Source organism: Martes martes, assembly GCF_963455335.1.
Source record: "Martes martes genome assembly, chromosome: 15".
Lineage (NCBI taxonomy): Eukaryota > Metazoa > Chordata > Mammalia > Carnivora > Mustelidae > Martes > Martes martes.
Genome location: NC_137903.1, coordinates 6,037,064 through 6,057,389, shown reverse-complemented (window position 1 = coordinate 6,057,389; position 20,326 = coordinate 6,037,064). Strand labels below are relative to the sequence as shown.

At 40.9% G+C, this 20,326-nt stretch overlaps 1 protein-coding gene across 2 annotated transcripts in view; it reads right to left on the bottom strand.

Moving 5' to 3' along the window:
- The window catches only part of ATF6 (activating transcription factor 6), a 209,964-nt gene that overhangs the window by 154,594 nt on the left and 35,044 nt on the right, over positions 1-20,326 (bottom strand). For both annotated transcript variants that reach the window (XM_080824008.1, XM_080824007.1), the window contains exons 7-9: positions 18,912-19,132; positions 2,708-2,893; positions 1,324-1,415 (exon numbers count right to left, since the gene is read on the bottom strand). In XM_080824008.1, coding sequence (XP_080680134.1) covers positions 1,324-1,415; positions 2,708-2,893; positions 18,912-19,132 — 499 coding nt within the window. The remainder of the gene's footprint in view (positions 1-1,323; positions 1,416-2,707; positions 2,894-18,911; positions 19,133-20,326) is intronic.

The following is a 20,326-nucleotide window of genomic DNA, read 5'->3' as shown; positions in this document are numbered from 1 at the left end:
ACCAACAGCCTCCCGGCACTGTCACTGCCAAGATCATCTGCTCAGTCCAGTCCATTCTCGCTACCACCCTCAGTCACCTTCCTAACATCAAAACAGATCATGTTGCCCTCTGCCTAAAAACCCAGCGGTGGCTCACTGTGCACAGCAGCACACTAGGCTCGTCAGTATCTGGCCCCCACCGTATACCTGCAGCCCCATTTCTCTCATATACATTCCCACATGGACAAGATACATGTGAATTTTTCACTTTTTCCTGAAGATGTCAAGTCATTTCCTAATTATGCCTTTTAACTACTGTGGTCCCTCTGCTTGGCATCTCTTTCCATACTCCGCAGCTGGCAAACTGCTATCCCACTTCCAAGATTCAGCTTCTCCTGCATGGACTTCCCTTTCTACCATCATTCAACAAAATCTGTTCTGAGCATCTATCAATATGACGCAAAACTTCTCAAGGAATTCTTACTCTCATTTACACTCTTTTAGTAATTTGTTCACACTGCTGTTCCTACATTCACCACACTATACTTGAGTCATCCGTTGACTCGTCCGTCTTCTCAGCTGGACCATGAGATCCTTGAAGGTATGGCCCGGGTCTAATTACTCGCGGACTCCCCAGCACCTAGGATATACTGATTCCATTCACTGATCAAATGTGCCACAGTTAGTGGGAGTCTGGAAAAGAGGATCTCCAGGGTTCCTCTGAATCCTAGTGTTCTAGGACTCTGACCTAAAAAAGCAGTGTTTCTCAAGCTGTGATTAGCTGGAAACCTGTATCACAATCAACTAGAACACTATAAAATATTTGCATTCTTGATTCCCATTCCAAACCTACTCAATCAGAGACTGCTAATTACGGCTTTAGCTGTTTACTTTCCAGCTAGGAAGCCACACAAGTGTCTTATAATCCCTGAGGCTGCTCAAGCATCACAGTATGGGGGGAGGTAGGTAACAGTATTATGATAAAGTCTTCATCATTTTAAAGGTAAGGAACTGAAGCACAGAGGTTAAGTAACTTGCCTAAGACAACAAAGTTACCAAGTGCAGGGGCAAGCATTTGAACTCAGGCAGTCTGATTTCAAGGCCCACCACTGATCTGTTTGGTAACAGAAGCCTTTCTTCATTAAACGTCATGAATTTTCTGCCAGACCTAGGTGAAGAACAAGGAAGAGAAACCAATCTTTCTTCTTCCTCCTCTTCTTAACTAAATATTGTCCCTGAGGAGAACAAAACAAAACTGTTTTTCTCTGGCTTATGACTAGAGCTGAAAGAATGAGAATTGAAATTTTTAGCATTGGTACCCAGCACAAACGGCTATCTGCTTACCTCATGGGTCCATAGTTGAACACTATAAATGCCAATACTACCATCACACAGATCGCTCTTCGCTTTGGATTAGGAACTTTAAGCCTCTGGTTCTGAAAGAAATAACCACATTAAATACAGCTAAACTACATATCGCTCTCACAAAAATCAACATCTAAGATAAACACACTCCTCTTCACCAATTTTATTAGAGTTTTTAAAAAAAAAAAAAACCTCAAAGGTGAGGAAACAGTACTTTTCACAAGACTAGAGCAGAGCCTTCTAGGTTCCCTGGAGCAGCAGCAAGGGAAAAGGAGAGAGGGGCCCCGGAGGGCAGAAACGTAAGGGCCACCCCCTTGCAGTCTCCTCTGCACCCAAAAGGAAAGAATTCAACAATTTAACATTTTTATGGGTCTTCAAAGAATTTTAAAAGACATCTGTAGTTTATTTCCCTGTCTCTTAAATCCCTTAACATGTGCTCAGTCAGGGCAAGAGAGAACAGTGGGAAAAGCCCCACACAGTAGGCACAGGCATCCCTTTGGAGTAGGAAATTCTGAGACGGGAGGTTTCCTGGACAGAATTAAGAAGATTGACTTTATCGGGACTAGCATGGCAACAAAATGCAAAAACCATAATAGCAGTCAGGTAGACAGAGAAAAGACCTTAAAATTTTTTATTTTGTGTTTTCTTTCTTTCTTCCTTTTTTTTTTTTTATTTTGCTTTGTTTGTTTGTTTTTGAGAGAGTAAGAAAGAGAGCGCATGAGGGGAGGGACAGAGGGAGAAATTCTCAAGCAGGCTTCCGGCTGAGCGTGGAGCCTGACTCAGGCTCCATCCTGGGACCAAGAACATAACCTGAGCCAAAATCAAGAGAGTCAGATGCTCAATCAACTGAGCCACCGAGGTGCTCCTGTATTTCCTTCTTTAAAAGGAAAGACATGAGCGCCTGGGTGGCTCAGTGGGTTAAAGTCTCTGCCTTCCGCTCAGGTCATGATCCCAGGGTCCCGGGATCGAGCCCCGCATCGGGATCAGCAGGGAGCCTGCTTCCCCTCCCCCTCTGCCTGCCTTTCTGCCTACTTGTGATCGCTCTCTCTCTCTCTGTTAAATAAATAAAATAAAACCTTTATAATAAAGGAAAGACTTGTCGAGACTAGAGACTATTTAGAGTCCTCAAGGGGACTGATTTAGTCAGAAAAGAGAGCGAGCAAGCTACCCAGGAAACACACAGTTTCTGAACACACTGGCAGGTACAGCCCACAGCTCCTCTTTCCAGTGCCGTGCCCTGACTGCAAATGCTTTGGGGTTTATCGCGCCCTGGTATTCTTTTTTTACACAATTTCCAATTGGCTTCTCCAGAAAAGAGAGACTACTTGAACCCACCTCATCGGGCTGCCTCACTAGCACTCACCTCTGACACGACTTCATCCAGCTGTCGCTTCAGGGATCCGTTCTCTTTCTTTAGCTTCTCGTTCTCCGAAAGCGCAGCCTTTAACCTGGCCTCTAAGCCCAGCATGTATTCCTTCTTCTTCTTGCGGGACTGACAAGCAGACTCTCGATTTTTTATCATACGTTGCTGTCTCCTTAGCACGGCAATCTAGCAAAAGTTATAACAAATCAGAAATATTCTGCTTTTAGAATCAGATCGGAATATACTGATTTTTTCCCATCATTTTTAAACAAAACTGCTCAAACACAAGTTACTGGCTGTTTTTAAAAAAGGTTTTAAAAGATATTAACTCAAATTAAGCAAACTGAAATCAAATGATTAAAAGTGGGCCTCTAAAACCTAAATGTTGAATGATTTCTTCTGGTATTTTCTAAGGCTCATTTATTGATCTTCCAATTTTCCCTTTAGAAACTCCCTCAGGAAAAAAAGAAAAAACTCTCAGAAAGTACCCTTACATATCCATATATGTACATATTCATACACTTCACTCTATGTCTCGGGCCCTGAACTATTTCCCAGAACCACACATCCAGGACTCGTAAGGCCACTTGTACTTGCAAAGTCACCACACTTCGAATTCAGTAGGTACAAACTGCATCATCTCCCTCTGCCTAGATTTGTTTACCGATCCATCTTCTATCAGTGGTAAATAACTCTCAAGATGTCTAGGAAGAAGTGACCATTAACTTATTTTTTCCTTCATTCGCCATATTTACTCCCTCTCTCAACCTGTGACTCATTAAACATGCACCGAGGATATGCTAATGACCAACTTTCTTGCAGTGACAGAGTGTCTCAGTTATCTCATCTATTCCTGCCATCACCCTCCCAAGGAAGGCACTTACTAACGCATCCCCAGATCATGGCAATCATCTCCTAAATATGTTCAGTGATCTCCAATCTCTTCCTATCTACCATTAGTAAGATAACTCACCAGGGAGAAACTGTTTATCTTTCCACTCTATTGCAAAAACGAGCTATTCCTTTGCTTTCAAAGCCTTCCCATAATGTGACCACCCCTCTCAACAACCGTATCTCCAGCCCTAACCTGACAACTCGTCAATCCACAGCCAGGTTCTTATCACGTAAGGCTAGTCCAAGATCTGCACACGTGCCTAAGTCATTCCTTTAGTCATAGTGTTTAGTCCAATTTAGGATGCTGTCTCCTCCACTAACTTAATTCTAAGGACCGTCCGCACTCTGATTATGCTAAACCATCTTCCCCGAATGTCTTGTGCTCTTGTAATTTGGAAAATACACCTGAACACTTAACAGTCTCAACTGTTTCGAGACTGTTAACTCTCTCTTCAACCACCTTGGAAGCCAAAACCATGTAATACTACATTTTTGTTTCCTACCCTCAGTATCTACCATAATCAAAACTTAACTGAGTAAAATTATGTTTGTCATGTTTTCTAAACAAGTTATGGAACCTATTTGTTACAGCAGTAATCTAATTTATTTGAGGCAGAGGGTGAGGTAGCAAAGTTAAGTCCATAAAAATGACCAAAGAACATGAAGTTGATTATTTTAAGTACGCAGATAACTGAATTACTGACTTTATATGTTTTTAAAAAATAAACATTCCAGGGGCACCTGGGTGGCTCAGTGGGTTAAGCCTCTGCCTTCGGCTCAGGTCATGATCTCAGGGATCGAGCCCCGAATCAGGCTCTCTGCTCAGCAGGGAGCCTACTTCCCTCCCTCTCTCTCCCTGCCCGCCTCTCTGCCTACTTGTGATCTCTGTCAAATAAATTAATAAAATCTTTTAAAAAAATAATAAAAAATAAACATTCCACTCTGCAGTATTCAATAATTCTTACTGAGACTAGTAAACAGAATTAAATCATTTAATATCGATTTCTTTTAAAACAACACAATTCCAAACCCATACTACATTCCCTCAAAAGAATCAAAGCCAATCTCTCTGCAGTAAACACTGTCAACAAACTTTCAATCAGAACCTCCAAGGAAAAAAAGCCACATGGGATGTCAAAAGAGGGTGTTTTTCTCTTTTCTTCCTTTAACTGAAACTTACTAAGAATGCTAACTTACAGAACCATCACCTGTAAAATTTCCCTATGGAATAACTACCCCCCCAAACCCCCCCCACAATAATGCCGTGCACATGTGCACACGCACACAGCAGTGGCCAAGCCATGATGAATGGATTATTCACCACGTGCAACTACTCTCTGGACAATGCCACTTTGTTCAATCTACTGCTGTTCTTAGTGTTCTTCGTGGTGACTGGGAATGTCAATGTCCGTAATTAATACTTAACACCAGAGTGCTGAGGTACACGGAACACTGAGCAAGCGCGGGAAAGAGAAGGTTCCCAGATGGAAGAGTTTATACTGCAGTTAGATAAAAGGCAACCTTGCTTTAAAGGCTAATTAATCTATGGAATTTAGGGAGGCTTACAGACGGAACACCATTTAATAAATTTCAAACAAGGATTAGGAACTTCTATAAACAATAAAAGCACCTGCATATTATAAAGCATTAAGGTCTCAAAGGCTGTCAATGCACATGCCTCATGCAGAAAAAATGAAAACCACCTGTGACCATCCGTTTCTTCCCATGGAAAAAGATACAATAGCTCTGAAAATAAATACTCAATACTACCAATAGACACAAAGGATAGAGAATAAAAATAAATGAAACCCACAGGCATCACTGAACACAAGAATTTCAACTTTACATCTCAGCAAGTTCTCTTCAGCTATCTGGATAAGTTATTCTGTATTTCCTAGACAAAAAAAAATTATTATTTTCAGACTAACACACACACACGCACACAGACATATACACACACCCCTGTGGTGTTTGTTTTTTTGGTGGGGGGGTTACATTTTACAAGAAAAAAAATTAGACCATAATTACTGTTTTGTAAACTGACTTCTGCACCCACTGTGTTATAATCATCCTTGACATGCAATGAGAACAGCAATAGTATTTCAATTATTTTGCTGCTCTATATTGAATCTCCTCTTACTGAAATTACTACAGTTTTCAAGATTCTTTGAGATAAGCCTCATCGTTTGATCCACTGTTAGCGTTAAGTGCCACAGCTAGAACTCAGGTGGGCTGACTGTAAGCCCAGCACACAACAGCACCACACAGTTTTTATTTTTATTTTTTTTTAAAGATTTTTATTTATTTATTTGACAGACAGAGATCACAAGTAGGCAGAGAGGCAGGCAGAGAGAGAAGGGAGGAAGCAGGCTCCCTGCCGAGCATAGAGCCCAATTCGGGGCTCGATCCCAGGACCCTGAGATCACGACCCAAGCCAAAGGCAGAGGCTTAACCCACTGAGCCACGTAGGCGCCCCATGTTTTTTTTTTTTTTTTAAGATTTTATTTATTTATTTAATAGAGAGAGGAATCACAAGTAGAGCAGCAGGCAGAGAGAGAGGGGGAAGCAGGCTCCCCGCTGAGCAGAGAGCCCCATGCAGGGTTCGATCCCAGGACCCTGGGACCATGACCTGAGCCGAAGGCAGAGGCTTCAACCCACTGAGCCACCCAGGAGCCCCAACACCACACTGTTTTTAATATCAAATGGAAGTCCTGGATCCCAGCATGGAACTCCAACCTCAGTGAACTCTGTGCTTACTTTCATTATGCACCTGTTCGAAAAGAAAGGCTTATGGAAACGCTTGTATCTGGAAGCTTAATCTCCTTTAGCAGGCTGAAAACATAAAATCAATACTATGGCTCATTAATCAATTGACATTTCTCTTCTTACGGGCATATCAGATGATTTAACATGACTAAAATGAGTGAACAGCTGGTCAGTCCCTGCTTCTGATCATCCTGCCTTCAGACGACTCCCCCTTCAAGCACTGTGCCTTGGAAAAAGAAAAAAGAAAAACTTCACAGCTGTAAAATATTCTCTCCCTTTAGTGCCCCTATACTGTAATATGGTGTTGCATTATTCAGCAAACATTCATTTGACTGTAAAAAAGACTTGTGTAAAAAGAGAACTTTCACAAATGAATGAGTACTTTTTGAAGCCTCAACCAACTTGAGTCAAAATTCCAAGTCTTTTAAAAGTTATCAATCAATAAACACTGTACTATGTTCTTCTTATAAGTAAAACAGACTGTTTGGACCTTTGATTCTGTGATGTTGCTAAGAAATGAGCTTCAAAGTCCTGTATGACTATAAATCAAAGATATTAAAATAGGGTATTTTAATGCTAAGAAATACATTCCAACATCTCTTATGAACTCAAGCAAGATCAGGTACTGATAACTATGAAGAATCATTGGTTTACGACATATCATTCTCTCAACTGTAATTCTTATTTCGCTGAATCTCTAAACTAATATACAAACTATTACTGATTAATGATAATATCTTCATATCGGACAAACCAATTTTTCCATTACATACAAAAAGAAGCTTTGTCTACTTGAAACGGATTTAAAAGCCAAAGAAGTAAATTATCTTATACATTCCTAATTTATATAACATATTATTGCATATCATAGTAAATATATTTATAAATACTTTCTAAAAATATGTGTACAGCTAAACTAATTAGCAAATTTAATGTGTGGGACTCTCATTTTAAATATTCAAATAAATTAAGTTATTTTAGTTTGATTTCTCTAACGATTCTTTAAAATTTTCTTTTTTTTTTAGATTTTATTTATTTATTTGACAGACAGAGATCACAAGTAGGCAGAGAGGCAGGCAGAGAGAGAGAGAGAGGGGAAAGCAGGCTTCCAGCCGAGCAGAGAGCCCGACACAGGGCTCGATCCCAGGACCCTGGGATCATGACCTGAGCCGAAGGCAGAGGCTTAACCCACTGAGCCACCCAGGCGCGCCTTCTCTAACGATTCTTAAGAATACTCCCTTTTTAGGGGCACTGGGCTGGCTAAGTCAGTGAAGCAAGCAACTCTTATCTCAGAGTTTTGAGTTTGAGCCCCATGTTGGATATAGAGATTACTTAAAACAAAACAAACAAATCATTTTTAAAAACTCCTTTTTTCTCAGAAAATTGTTTAAAACAGAAAAGGGGAAAATCTCCTCTTATACTACCCGTACTCTTCTCAAACCTCATGACAGAGAGCCAACATTTTAAGAAATTGTGTTGGGTGCATGTCTGTCAGACCCAGTTCCTAGTCAGCAAAAAGTAAATAAAGCAGCTTCATTACTGGCAACCTGAGCCATTTAACTGGCAGAGTCGAAGAAATAATCTTCACCCTGCAAATTATCTTTTTTTTTTTTTAATGAAGAATGCCTTTGGGCGTGTAGTGTGATTTCCCGAGTGAGAAAGGGTGATTAGACAAAATCTCTGCTGGACGGTAGGTCCAGGCTGCCTTATCTAATCTCATGTTCTGAGGGAAGAGAAAAAACCGGTAGAGAACGAAGGCAGGAGTATCCACCAGATGCTCTTAGGAAAGCCACACTGTGCGGCACAGCTTCCGTAAGAATGGAGAAAGTCCCCTGCGCAGGGATCATCAAAGGACCCTCAGAGAAGTTTCCTGTGCCTTCAGTTAATGATTCCTCTGTTTTCTACGTCCCTAGAAATACCTGGTGTAGCTACCTAAGAGTCATAGTAATTTAGGGGCTCCTGGGTGGCTTGGTCAGTTAAGTATCTGACTCTGGATCCTGGCTTGGGTGTCGATCACAGGGATGTGGAGCCTACTTTAAAAAAAAAAAAAAGTAATAGCAATTTAAGTCATTAGAGGACAGTACAACACTGGACGTTGGGTGTCCTTAATTCTTATTTCAGCACTGCAATGAGTCAACTGAAAGATCTTAGAAGAATCATTTGTTCCCCTGGGGCCTATTTGTATAGTAATACAGGGATTCAGACCAGAATAGTGTTTTTGAAATTATAACCCCATATCAAGTAGTGTGATAAATTTAGTAGATCACAAGAGCCTTAAAAAAAACTGACAGAAAGTCACAGGATGGAATAAAAGAAAACAGAATACTTTCTATGTAGCAAGAGCTTACTGTCTCACTAGACTTATGTGTGTTAAGAAAGATGTAAAACACATTTCTTACTGTGGATTGTGGGCAAAAACTTGAGATCTGTCCCGTTAATCTTCTGAAGGTCTTATTCCAGCCAAAACCAAAATGGTCCTAGTCCTGATGCTAAACAAGTATAATGAATTGCCACATATCCTAGTAATGACTACTGTGTCACAAGACAGAGGAGATTAACTTTGCTGTAAATTTTATCTCAGATCACCAAACTGTTCGTATAATGTCAGCCGTTATACTTTGTCTCTCAAGACTTAAAACCGCCTACTGAAATTTTTTAAAAATTAAGAGAGTTGGGGCGCCTGGGTGGCTCAGTGGGTTAAAGCCTCTGCCTTCGGCTCAGGTCATGGTCTCGGGGTCCTGGGATCAAGCCCCGCATCAGGCTCTCTGCTCAGCGGGGATCCTGCTTCCTCCTCTCTCTCTCTCTGCCTGCCTCTCTGCGTACTTGTGATCTGTCAAATAAATAAATAAATAAATAATCTTTTTAAAAAATAAAATAATAAAATAAAAATTAAGAGAGTACATCTGTAGAGGGAGAAGCAAGTTTCAAGATGTAGGTAATTTGCAGTTTGTACTGCATCCACGCTCTCTTGAAAGTAAAGCGCCGTTAAGGGAGCACAGAGTGGTGACAGCAGCACTGGACCAAGACAAGGCCTACACCTGAATCCCAACTCAGCTGGAGCAGGTCGAGCGACTGAGGCGAGGATTACATGACTTGGATGTGAGGGTCTCTGTCAACTATAACGCACCATACACACGTAAGTGTCAATAAAAAGAGATGCCCTGCGGCTATGAAAAAATTGAGCGAGGAGGCAAAAATTCTGAACTCCATCACCAATGCTTCACAGCTGCTCAGATAAACTGTGAAACTAAAGCAATATTGAAATTATCTGCCCTCATTTCAGCTCCTATTTTTACAGATTTTAAATGTTAAAAATGACTTAAGAAACAAAAACAGACAAAGTCTGGAAATCCCATTTAATCGCTGCAGAAGCAGAAAAAGAGCCCAAGGGTAAAAAGCTGACTGAGATCCTCTAAGAGCCCTCCGTCTGCTCCTTACCCCGTACGTATCGGGGTTCTCGCTCACCTCAAAGGGCTGTCGGGAGGTTTAAAGTGCGTTGCTGTAAGTGGGTATCAGAGAGTCATGCACTTAGGCAAGGATGACCCACACCACTTTATCAGTATTAGCCATCTCGGAAATATGGCCTTGCCTAAAACACCTCACCAACTGACTCCTTTCATGGTGAAAGGGGAATAAATATCACCCACTTTACAAGGATTTTGTGAGAGTCAAATAGAACTATGTAAAAATAAATGATTTATAATGCAGTATGAATGTGGAGTACTTATTAAAACTTGTATCAGGGGGCACTGGGGTGGCTGAGTCGGTTAAGTGGCTGGCTCTGGATTTCAGCGCAGGTCATGACCACACGGTTCTGGAACTGAGCCCTGACTGCACGGTCCTGGGACTGGGCCCTGCATGGGCTCCGTGCTCAGCGGGGAGTCTGCCTGAGATTCTCTCTCTTTCCCTCTCTGCCTCTGCCCCTCCCCCCCACCACTCACATGCTCTCTCCCTCTCTCTAATATCTTTAAAAAAACAAAAAACAAAAAACCAACTATATTAGAAAAGAGCCAAATTCTTCTAAAGCATCAAAAAGACAAAAACTGTGCACACGTTCCAGATTAAAAGAACCTAAAGAGACAACTAAATGTATCTAGCCCTAGACTGGGTCCTGTATTGAAAGGGAAAAATTTCAATAAAGGATATTACATCAGCCAACAAAACTGTAATACTGACAGCAGGTTAAAGTATTTAACAAATGTTAATTTATGAAGTTGATTACTGTGGGTATGTAGGAGAATATCCTTATTCTGAAAAAACACACTGAAAAATTAGTGGTAAAAATTGTAACATACTCTACAATGGTTTGGGTGGGGGGAAACAGGAGTCTGTGTGTGGAGAGACAGAAAGGAAGAATGAATAAAGCAAATGGGGTAAAATGATAACCGGTTAACGGGTGAAGGTATGTGGGCATTCTCTGGAGGACTTCTGTTTCTGCAACTTTTAAGTATCTGACATTATTATCACATGCAAAGTCTAATGCACACGTACACACACACACACACACACACTTTCAAGGCTGCAGTGCACGTACCATGCTGGGGAATTACAAGAAAGACATACAGAGGGGCACCTGGGTGGCTCAGGGGGTTAAGCCTCTGCCTTCAGCTCGGGTCATGATCTCGGGGTCCTGGGATCGAGCCCCACATTGGGCTCTCTGCTCAGCAGGGAATCCGCTTTCCCCTCCCACTCTCTGCCTGCCTCTCTGCCTACTTGTGCTCTCTCTCTGTCATATAAATAAAATCTTAAAAAAAAAAAAAGACATACAGATACTTTTCTTTAGAACTCATAATAGCAAGGGGAGATAAGAGCCACAGAAAATATTAACCATGACACTTAATCCCTGAATAGCATTCTTTAACCAGTCAAAAGTTCTCTTCTATTAATAATTAATATTCTTTCACATATTTTAAAATAGTAATCTTTCAGAAGGCATACCCCTTCAAGAATACAGAGCCACTGATATCCTTCTGAAAAACCTGCCATTCTCTTTTGTGAATTATCTATTCATATATTTTGTCCTATTTGTTGGGTTAACTTGCATTTTTCTCACTGATGTGTAAATACTCTCTATATTAAAAAGGGTTTCAAAAAGACTATGAAAATTTACACATGAATGTTCAAAGCAGTATCATTCCTAATAGCCAAAAAGTGGACACTACCCAAATCCCCATTAACTGGTAAATGGAAAATCCAAAATGCCATCTAGCCAAACAATGGGAAATCATTTGGCAATAAAAAGGAATAAGTACTGACACACATTATGATTTGAATGGACCTTGAAAAACACTGTGCTAAGTAAAAGAAGTCATACACAAACGGCCACCCTGGATAATTCTATTGACATGAAATGTCCAGAATAGGCAATTCCATACAAACAGAATGCAGACTCGTGGTTGCCAGGGGCTCGGGAAAAGATCAGAATAGGAATGACTGCTAATGGGTACGGAGCTTCTTTTTAGGGTGATGAGAACATTCTGGAATTAGAAAGCAGTGATCGCAGCACGACTCTGTGAATATACTGAAAACCACTAAATTTCAGAACTCAATGGTGTGTGAATTTTATCTCATCAAGCTACTAAAAAAATTACCCAGGAAGCTATAGACACTCTCTCCAGACAAATGCACAGACCCAGAATTAAAACGATTATGCAAGGAAGGGGGTGACGTAAGGAAAAGGGAACTGTCTGTGGAGACACCGTCCGTAGACAGCTCTGAGAAGCCCCATGACTGGCACTCTCACACACTCAAAGTGGAAGGATGAATTAAAACTACTACCCCAATGGTGGCCCATTTAACGATATTTATCAATATTGAAAAACTACCTACCTTCTGACTCTCTTATTACAGTCCTGAAATGTCTCCTACAGATACACTTGCACATAAACAACACTAAGTTAAGTACCAAGTTATTCGATGGAGGAATGCTTACAAAGAAAAACACTTCAAAAATCTTAAGTAATTATGGTGCCTGTATGAAACAGACTACCATGCAGCTCTTAAAGAAAAAAGAAAAATGTTCATGTACTGATCCAGAGAGTTCCCTAAGATATACCAAACGAGAAAAGCAAGGTGCAGGACAGAATGGACATGCTCGTTACCACTTCTGTAGAACAGGTAAATGGCTAAAACTAGAATCACATTAAGGAACTGTCTCAGGACAGAGGCACAAAAAATGAGTGACAACGACTGCTTCTGGGCAGGGGGACCGAGTGGCTATACTCCTCTGCGACACAGAAGGACTCCTCAGGGACAGGCTGTAGGAAGGGGAATCAGAGAAAAGAGAACTAACTGTTAATTATTTATGAAGATAGAAATCAGGATCCCGGGGCACCTGGGTGGCTCAGGCGTTGAGCGTCTGCCTTCCGCTCAGGTCATGATCCCTGGGTCCTGTGATCGAGCCCTGCATCGGGCTCCCTGGGCTCCCTGCTCTGCAGGAAGCCTGCTTCTCCCTCTCCCACTCTCCTTGCTTGTGTTCCCTCTCTCACTGTGTCTGTCTCTGTCAGATAAGTAAATAAAATCTTTAAAAAAAAAAAAAAATCAGGATCCCTTTAAGAATAATTATTTATTAACCTTATCAAGCTGCTAAACTGAAAAATACAGAACAAAGAATGCCAGGACAGAAATCTAACCTAATACAATACAACCCAGAGGGGGAATAAAACCACCTTCTGCTCACTTCCCTTTCCAAAGCTACTGTAACCACAAATGAAATTATTTGCCAAAGTCCTTATTCAAGATAAATTTTTGTAAAGCCCCAAAGAGAAACTACAAGTATTTTAACAAAGCACGTTTTTCTTTGATTTGCACAGTCCCTGGTAGCAGCAGAGCCAGAAAAGTCATCAGCACAGAAGTAATATTTTACTAAAATCTGGATAGCTTTTGAGTCCTCCAAATCCTTCCTGCTGACCTGGTTCTGATGGATTCCTCTACTTTAAAGCCTAAAGAAATATCACGATCTCAATGTCTTTGTTATTAAAGAATTCAGTCACTGAAAAGTATCTATTCATTCTTCATCTTCTTAGATCTAGACAGGCCGTATCATTTAAGGATGGATATTCAGCTCCTACTTGGACCTAACAAAGGACTTACTCTTGGGTGTTACAGATAAAATAAGCAGCTTAAGTGTCATTAGAAACAATGCTTTTTTTTTTCTCCTGAAACAGAACGCAGGCACTCTCCATTTTTCTAAGGGTTTCTCTGCATTGCTTTGCACTGTAAACGAATTATTTTAGATGCATATTTTTCTTGAAAGATACTTCTCCAGGGGTCTCTTGGGAGTCCTGCTGCTATACATCTTCCTGGGCATGCCAAGAATACAAGGCCCTAACCGCTCTTTACCCAGGCCTTTTCTCAGGGCTGTGTTTCCAGCAAAAAACCTTGCGAGATGAGGTAATGTCTTCCTCTGGACAATGAGGAAACTTGCTCACTGCTCGCTGGAGAAGTGCTAGACTCCCAAAACTCAGCCCTCCCGCACAGCCATAAAGGAACACTGTGTGTACTGGCCCCGTCTGGTCCCAGATCACATCATCTCCACACTCAAAGTACTAACAATACCTGAAATCTTGAGCCGAACTAACACTGTCTCCAGAGAAAAGAAATTAACAAAGTTCCATTCGGTACGCCAAAGGAATCCCCTTCACACTATTTCTAATACCTGCAGGCAGGTGGAAAGGGATCTCCCCGGCCCCCACCTTCTCATGTTGGCTTTAGTGACCAGGACAGGGACTCCCAAGGGCTAGGGACCGGGTTGGAAGGGACCGAGGTCATTAAGTAAAGAATTAGAACAGTGCAAGAATAAAGGGTTTGTAAGATGCTTAATGGGGTGAATGGACTGAGAGGAAGGCCTGAGGCCTCCTGTCAGCAAACCCTGTACCTTTGATCAGCCTCCCACCTGGTATTTCTAATTCTGACCTAGCTCCTGATCGTTTTCTTTCCATTGTCACTGACTTCCATTAAGGGTTTGGGCTCCACCTTGATCCTCTGCAGAGGACGTAGAATATCATTTCCCCACTTGTTTTCCCCTGGTGTTTTATCCCCCAAAAATAACAACAACAATGTAACTCCATAGCCCTAAAACCGGGGCCATAATGTTTCATGAACTTTATGGAATTATGATGGGTACGGAGTAGTAGTTACCACAATGCAGATCCAAATAGTCTGCCTAGGAGTGCCTGGGTGGCTCAGTGGGTTAAGCTTCTGCCTTCAGCTCAGGTCATGATCTCAGGGTCCTGGGATCGAGCCCCGCATTGGGCTTTCTGCTCAGCGGGGAGCCTGTTTTCCCCTACCCCTCTACCTGCCTTTCTGCCTACTTGTGGTCTCTCTCTCTCTTAAATAAATAAAATCTTTTAAAAAATAAATAAACAAATAGTCTGCCTACTTGATCAAGTCCATGGTTTGATGTCTGGCAACATTCAATAGCTCTTTAAAGAAAGATACGCACCCTCTTCTATGAAGGCAACTTTGCAGTTCTAAGATTGCCTTTTACTGAGAAATAAGAGAATTTCTACACTGAAATGAGAGACCATGTTCATTTTTTCCATCACGATCAGAGCCAAAAACCAACCATATTTCTTGAAAACTTAGGTAAGGTTTCCAAGAGTTAAACAGAACAGATTTACCAGCAAAAGACAGGAAGAGTGAGATTATAATTTGAACCAGGCAAACTGTTTCATAACAGAAAATGTGGCACCGAATGCAGTCTACAGAATCTGGTATGCAAAAAACGCTACTCAGGGCAGTAGTAGGCCTCTAGAGAGTGAAACTAGCCAAACGAAAGAACAAAAAAGGTAGGAAAAAAGAAGCCATGTCAGCATTATAAAGCCACGAAAGACTGATATGCTTTCTTCTGCTGAATTACAGCTTTTTCACCAGGCTTTTGATTCAAAAGCACAAAAAGCACATAATGAAAAATTTTTCTTTTTGGCCATTTTGAATCCAGAATTTATACTACTTCAAATTTATCATAATTTAATAGGACTTGAGTCTAACAAACACATGCACTATTAAGGTCAACCAAGTTTTAACACAGGAGACTATACCAGCAGATCAAAGTTTCCTGCAGCTCCTTCTGGAACAAATTTTCTTTGGGTTCCTGAGCGGCTTGGCCAGCTGATAGGACAGACTGATGTTTCTTTACTTGAAATAAACATTAAGTCAAAACCTCGACCAGAGAAGTCATACTGAAAAGACCTGGCTCACTTCCTGATGTGCTGGCCAAGGAAAAATAAGCACAAAACCTCAATGCAGGTTGACTAGAAATTTACTCTAATCACCTTTAGGTCTCTTGCACTAGACACACAGTACGTGAAATCGCTCTTCTATAATATTGTCAACTCTAAACTCTGGAAAGTAATAACAATGGTAGCCAATAAATATTGCTTTAAAAAAAAAAATGATGCCTGTCGGGCCTATACTTTTGCATCTTACACATCCCCCAGTTCAATGCTGACTGAGACTTTATCAGAATAATTCACTGATGCAAGAGCAGAACAAAAACGATCTTTCAGGGCGCCTGGGTGGCTCAGTGGGTTAAAGCCTCTGCCTTCGGCTCAGGTCATGATCTTAGGGTCCTGGGATTGAGCCCTGCATGGGGCTCTCTGCTTGGCAGGGGAGCCTGCTTCCCTTCCACTCTCTCTGCCTGCCTCTCTGCCTACTTGTGATCTCTGTCTGTCAAATAAATAAATAAAATCTTTAAAAAAAAATGTTCTTTCACATCAAGGAACTTATGGCAAACGTCTGTTCAACAAATAATTAAAATGTTCAGAGATTACAAAATGGGTCTGTAGAATACAATGATGAGTGCCAACATTACAGATGCTCATTATTCAGATATTAGCCTAGAAGAAAAAAAAGGCTTCCTCCTGCCTTTTTTTTTTTTTTTTTTAAGATTTTAGTTATTTGACAGAGAGAACACAAGCAGGACGAGTGGGAAGCAGAGGGGGAAGCAGAGGGAGAAGCAGGCTCCCTGCTCAGCAGGATTCAATCCCAGGACCTTGTGATCATAACCTGAGCTGAAGGTAGATGCTTAACCAACTGAACCACCCAGGCATCCCCCTCCTCCTGTTTTTAAATGCAATGACACGATAAAAGAATTTTAGGGTGAGACAAAACCTTTCTATAATGTATCTGCACCTATTCTAGCTGAGTCCTCTGGAACAACCCAGAACAATCATCCTGTTTTCTACACATCAACCTTCACATCCTGAAATCAGCTCCCAGACCTATGCTCAGTGTTCTCTTCTTGTTTATGGAGTCATTCCAACCCTTAAACCATTCCTCTACTAGCACATCGTTTCAAGACATCTTCCCTATCCTAGCCACATGCCTCTGGACTGTCCCACAATCAGATGTTAGAAAGCCAAGAATACAGACTAACACTATGTGAATAATTTAACTGTAACATACTGTTGATCTATATTTTTTTAAGTTCTAATTAGTCTTTAACATTTTTCATGTCTAAGACATTTCCTAATAAATATTTTAAATGTCCTAACATGATATAAAGACAACTTTGAGGGGCTCCTGGGTCGAGCGCCCGACTCTCGATTTCGGCTTAGGTCATAATCTCAGGGTGGTGGGATTGAGCCCTGCATCAGGCTCCGTGCTTGGTGGGGAGTCCATTTGATAGCCTCCCTCTCCCTCACCCTCTCCCTCTGCCCCTCTCCACTGTATGAGCATGCACACTCTCGCTCTCTCAGATAAACAGAGGAATCTTTAAAAATAAAAAGACAACTTTGCATATTTTCTACTGCCAGTTGCATTTGGGAGTATCACAGAACAAATATTCAAATTCATAACTTAAAGAGGATTAAAAGGAAATTTTAAAGGATCATTTTAAAAATACTCTCATCATTCTTAGCTATCTCAGTCTCCTGTGAAAAACATACTCTTTCTTTTATTTTCTTTTATAACTTTTTAGTCGAAAATAGCACAGGATATTTTTGGACTTTTGTTGTTATTTACTTATTGTGGAAATTTCCCCACACGCCAAAAGGAGAGAAAGATTACACCTTTAATGATTACCAACATTTTGCCAATCTTGTTTCCTCCATCCTGTGCTCCTCACCCCCTGCCCCAGAGTATTTTAAGCAAATCCCAGCATCATATGATTTCATCCTCAAATGAAGCCCATACTGTGTATTAGTGCCTATTATGCCATAACCACTACGCTCAACCTTCTCTAGTCCTCAAAATAAACAAACTTTAACAGTCAAGGCTAATCCTGTACTATCCATGTGTATTCTCATTCGACACTAAACTTTCTTCCATGTCTGGACACACACAGTTTTCAAAGCCTACAGAAACTATGGGAATTATTGGAGATCTTCAATGTTCTGCTTTCATCAGATAATATTCCTTTGTTATGGGTCTTTAAAATACTACTGAATGGACATTACTTAGTTGTGTTTATGCAACAGCGGAGCAATTTCACTACAGGGCTACTAACATGCTAGTTAATAAATTATGGTACATCAGATTATAATAATGCACAAAATCTTAAAAGTATTTTGCAATACCTGAAGAAAAGGTAGAGTGGCAATATTAACAACCAATAATACCTACTTTTATTTTAAAGAAAACACATATGCGTTTGCCTTCCCAGTAACAATTTAAGAGAATCCACTGTCAAAGTGATTATTTGGCTTTAATGTCATTAAACTTTAAGCCTATAATGTTCAATAACTACTTAATACATGAGATATTTTTGTATCACTTTTAAAGAAAGCAAAAGTTGGGGAGCCTCGGTGGCTCAGTTGTTAAGCATCTGCCTTCAGCTCGGATCATGATCCCAGGGTCCTGGGATCAAGCCCCGAGTCGGGTTCCCTGCTCAGCGGGAAGCCTGCTTCTCCCTCTCCCACTCCCCCTGCTTGTATTCCCTCTCTCTAGCTGTGTCTCTGTCAAAAAAAATTAAAAAAAAAAAAAAAAAAAAAGAAAGCAAAAGTTAGCTGGCAAATGCTATAACTGGCTTTGAGGAAGACAGGTCTTAGGAAACTTTCTGTGATTTGTAAATTGTAAAAAAAAAAAAAAAAAAAACCAACAACCTAAAATGTGCTAGCAACTCAGGGTTTGCAAAGATGTGAAAATACCAACTAATCATTAAGAGAGCTCCTAAGAATAGCAAGTCATCATTCTGCAGTGGTGAAAACCCTTCAGTAAATCCAGAGAGAAGGTAAATGTAAATCCTGACAAAAAAATAGTCTACAGGCTCTTATCTGGGAACTGCCAAAAACATTTCAATCAGGAGACATGAAAGAGTCTTGGAAAATACTAGTGTCTGACTGGGCTGGGGGAGGGCCTTGCAGAATGCGAGGAGAGGGCTTGAAAGAAGGAGTTACAGAGGAAAGTATGCAAACGTCACTTTTCATCAAACGACTTCAGACTTTCTAAAACCTTTTCACTTAGATTCTGACGTGCTGATTTGCCAAGGCAAGATAACAAACTTCGAAAAGCAAAAACAAGGCAACAAAAACAAAACAGTGTGGTTTTGTCCTTGTTGTCTTTTTCAGTCAGGTATGATAAAGCACGAAGTTGCACCACTCACATCCGAGCCCACGCTTCTCATGGTACTTTGTAGGACAGGTTTAGTCACCGCAAGTTTTCCATTCACTGGGCTGTTTGTCACAGGAGCCGGCACCACATTCACCATGTGGTTAGGTAGCTGTGTGGCTCCCCCGGCGACAGCAAGGACGGGGGCAGAAGAGGGCAGGACTCCAGGAGCCTGAAGTTGTACGACCGCAGGCTGAGAGAGCACGACAGTCGGACCTGCGGTGGAGGAAACAGGAAAGGAGTCAGAGTGTGCGTGACTACTATGACAAAGGAAAGTGTTTAACATTTAGGTCTCTTCTGCAGATACAAGAGGAGGAGGACACCAAGGGCATTTATAACCACCAATTAAAACATAATCAACAGCAGCACGCATGCACAGTGACTTTTGATGTTTTGTTTTTAATGAAATCAACTACATTTGTTTCCTATGAAGTTATCATGAACAATGTATGTCCACATTTTTTCTCAACTATATTCATGTCAAACTTGCTGAGTTACCATAGATTTCTCTATTAACCACTGAAATTTATGAGTGCCAAGAAGTATTTTTCATATTATAAATAAAGAATCTTTTATCCGGAACACTGAGAGCCACATATTTTAAATTAACAGGATTTAGAAATACAGAACCAAAAATATACAAATGGAGATTCGGTGACTCAATATGTGGCAGCACAGGGACTACAAATATCAAAAATGTTAAAACTTGCAGTAGTATCTCCCAAAGCCAAATATGGATACATCCCAAGTATCCACTAACTGATGAGTAGATAAAGAACAGGTAGCATATATAAGCAATGGAATACTACTTTGCCATAAAAAAGATGAGATCTTGTCATCTGCAAAAACATGGATGGATCTAGACAATACTCTGCTAAGTGAAATAAGCCCAAGAAAGACAAACATATGTGGAATTTAAGAAACAAATGAACAGAGAAAAGGGACAAACAACAACAAAAACAGACTCCAAGGACACCTAGGTGGCTCAGTCATCTAAGCGTCAGACTCTCGCTCTCAGCTGGAGTCATAATCTCAGGGCCATGAGAACGAGCTCTGTGTCAGGCTCCAAGTGGGGTGTGGGGCCTGCCTGGGATTCTCTCTCTCCCTCTCCCTCTGCCGCCCTTGCCCAACTGCCCAGTCATACTCTGTCTCTAAAAAAACAGGAACAAAAAATTAAAAAAAACAAAACCCAGACTCTTAAAGAGAACTGGTCGTTGCCAGCAGGGAGGTGAGCAGGTGAAACAAAGGGGATGAAGAGGACACTTACTGCGATGAGCACTGAGTCACGAACAGAACTGTTCAGTCACTACATTGTACACCCGAAACTAACAATGCTATGTTAATTATACTTCACTTAAAAATGAAGTTGTTCACAATATCCTTGTTAAAAAAAAACATCAAGGGGCACCT